At 42.9% G+C, this 3,424-nt stretch overlaps 1 protein-coding gene across 1 annotated transcript; it reads right to left on the bottom strand. All coding sequences in view use genetic code 11, as the record gives it.

Moving 5' to 3' along the window:
* Nucleotides 1-2,775: 2,775 nt before the first annotated feature.
* On the bottom strand, nt 2,776-3,117 carry EGR_09825 (hypothetical protein; the record flags this gene model as incomplete). The annotated part of the gene is made up of 1 exon (XM_024499074.1): nt 2,776-3,117. The coding sequence occupies one exon, from the start codon at nt 3,115-3,117 to the stop codon at nt 2,776-2,778; it is 342 nt and encodes a 113-aa protein (XP_024346494.1).
* Nucleotides 3,118-3,424: the final 307 nt, after the last annotated feature.

The raw sequence follows: 3,424 nt of genomic DNA, 5'->3' as shown, positions 1-3,424 counted from the left end.
TACTGGATCAGAAACACGAACCACTTAAATCCACTCAATTCCTCTTCCTTAATGCAGGAGATGATTGGATAAAGTGGTTGGGACTGGGGCTGTCCCGAATTAATCCCTTCAAATTTTACCCCTGATTCACTTACTAGAGGAGCACAAGTTTTGTGCTATAAGGCGATGCCTGATGCAGTCACATTTTTTGCCTCCATGTGATTGGAATTCCGAAAAAAACATGTTGAGGACCGACTTCGCTTTAAGCTCGCATTAGTCGCACACCATTAATTTACTCAGGCATGCTCAACAAACACTGGTGACAGGACCAATTAAGACAAGTTGGCTTTCTGAACAAGATAAGGCCTAATTCTATTTAATATGTAAAAATTCCTAATCACAAATAACTCACAATTTTTTATTTAAGAGATACAGATATATTCTACCCGTGCAAGCTACCGAGCCTTCGCTGATGTTGTAATCGTGCATATTTTGAATGGCTTCTTATTCGCAGAATCAACTCTATTAAGGGAATAAGATTAGGATTAATTCAGACTAGTTAAAACATGTTTGTTTTCTGGGACGGGAGATTAAGAACTTGGCAGAAGTAGACGCCATAACAACCCTTAGCTTGTCAGCGAAAATGATTCTGTTCCTCATTTGTCTCGGGTCGCTGTCATCTTAATGTCTCCATGGCTCTACTCTGAAGCCGTAATCAGTATTATTTTGGAAGTAGAGATTACTGTTAGTGTATGGAGGGGCTTCAAATCGATGTGCATCACCAGAGGTCCATGTCGTCAAGGCAAAAGAAAATTTATTCTTGTGCAAAACTATGGCTTCTGCGATTCGAGCATACTTCAATGACACATTTTTCATGAAGGCAAGCTCCAAAACAGGCATTTATATCAGCCGAAATTACCCACAAAACCGGCTTTCGGAAGTGGTTCACAAATTTTATGGAATACTAGGTATTTGAGGCAACTCGTCTCAGCAGTCCCGTTACCTGTTTTCTTTTAAAGGTATTCATTAATCATGGATAATTGATATGGAACTCTATATATGGCCTTCTAGACTTCACTGAAGACGATAGATGACGATACTAGGACAAAAATGAGAAGCATCAAACTATAGAAGGACTGGGAGCCACTGGCATGATCCGAAGTCCATGCCGCCCAACTAAAGTACAAACGCCTAGCCTTAAGTGCCCTCGAAACAACAGCGGTGAGATAAACAAACAATGCAATCATTATATAGCTCTCTTCTCTTTTGAGTGTTGTCTCCGGCTCTCCCCTTGGTCAAACGCCTACGTAGGCCATCACAACGTAATCGGTGCTGTTAAGAAAAACACCCTGAAACAATCATGTAGCTGAAACGAAATCTGACTGCAACATCACTGAACCCTTCTGGGAATTTCTACTGGAGTTGGAGTTTCGTCTTGTATAAGGTTTGGAATATATTTTGAAGAATTAATTTTTCAGTCTGTTCATCTCTACTACTAAGTTCTCACTTCAGTACTGGCCAGTCATATCTCTGTCTGAGTTCCATCCAGCTTGTAGAAAGGTGGAGAAGAAGTCTCGTGCTTACCCCATTGACGTCCCCATACGGGTACCGTGGACACCCCCATAGCCAACATTCCAAGGCATTTCACGGCTATTATCACTACAGCTGTTTAATCACAGTCCTGGAGAACACGGGACTCGGGTGATTGCAGGAAGTAGACCCCTTTTTCCAAACCTACTGCTAGGGCTCCTCATGCACTCTCCTATTTGTAGCGTTTATGTTTAGCATTCAGCAATATATCATGGTAAATGCTCTTTCGAGTCCAACTTGCATGCCTCTGCCAATGAAGTAGAGCTCCGGGACTCTTCCAGAGAAGAAAGTCATAATACCAGACCGATATATGTTTTGCCAGCGTAAAATACGGATGAGGGGCCGCTGGTGTGGGCAGAAGAGCGTGTCACCTAGTGGTTTTGTAAAGGCCAAGCCTTCTGTGCCAACAAAACCAAAAAAAGTGTTTACTAAATAAGATAATAATTGCATTTGTTATGGTACGTACAAAACACGCCTTTTCCACCTCCTTTAAAGGATTCCATATTTTCTTCCACGATGTATAAGATTTAACAACAGTTGTCTTTACACTCTCTTAAAGCGGTGACTGAACCTGACGTGGTAGAAGCTCGTCTGCCCAAATAAAGGGGTTTATCTCTGTCGGAGAACTGTTAAAGTCTATAGCAGGGTTTGTTGTGTAGCATTCGGGGAAGGTTCGATGTTCGGTGGCAAAACCTTTTACTTAGACATATTTCAGATAGGAAGATACTGGTGAAGAATGGCTCAAGGAGATGGATTACCCTCATGAACTTCCTGCATTCTTGATTAATGATAAAGTCAATTTACTTGCCACCGGCACATAAATTTGGAACTATCGCACAGCTAATATGATAGGCATTAAAGAATGAGCTAATAATTACATAACCTGAGGAAGAAATGCAACGAAACCTATTTAAGCTGTTGCCTCAAGAAGCTTTAAATGTCCGTAGCTTATTTTAGGTTGGTTAGTGACTAGCGGATTTTGCGGGAGAAATTGCTGGATGCGTTTGCATTGCAATGACCTTTAAGCAAAGGACCATATTACTAATTATCCATTAATAATGCGCTAGTACCCGTCATGGGCCTCCAAATTACATACTATCGGATCCTCAGAAGACCATTACATCAAAAAGGATAGTGTGGGTGGATTTAAGTGGTCCGTGTTTCTGATCCAGTGAAGTGCGAAGTACCTGGCCCACTGAAAGCATGCTACCGAAAGAAGGCTCGCCAAATTTCCCACGGTGCAGCAATGTGCGTGTCAAGGCGGAAGCTGTCTTCTTGCCCAGAACAACAGAGGTCGCTTACTGTACCAATGCGGTTGTACGCACTGTGCTTGCATCGCATTCGTAAACAGCAGTGGAGTGAGTGACTGGTTCCACTGCACTTTGTGCAATGCATGGTGTTGGTTGCGTTATAGGACGATGAAGTGTGTGCAGCATTCTCTTCCAGACAAGAGATTTGCCTCGTGGATTTGGTGATGAGGAGCACAATGTGAGGTGGATGGAGCAGATGCATTGAAGGCTGTGGTGGTGACAAGCTCTTGCCCCACATTCTGGTTGATGAAATTGCTAAGGCAAAGTTCAACATTATGTTCGCGAGTGTTGTCATCACTTGGTGTGACCCATTGACTCACGTCTGCGCACTCCTGTCAGCGCCTAGCCCTGATGAGAAATGCTGCGGCACAACTTGAATGACCACGGAACTCATTTGATCTGCAACATGATCACTCGTTGCAACCTACTCGACTTCCATAATTCCTTACTGGTATTTGTTGCGATGAATTCTGGTTATTGCTGCAGCAGCGCCTCCACTGAGATGATCTCAATGGAGCATCAACAGCAACAGTCTAGTTGTCTCA

Source organism: Echinococcus granulosus (assembly GCF_000524195.1).
Source record: "Echinococcus granulosus chromosome Unknown EG_S00170, whole genome shotgun sequence".
Taxonomy (NCBI): Eukaryota; Metazoa; Platyhelminthes; class Cestoda; order Cyclophyllidea; family Taeniidae; genus Echinococcus; species Echinococcus granulosus.
The sequence above is the reverse complement of the archived record's forward strand: the minus strand, read 5'-3'. Positions and strand labels throughout refer to the sequence as shown.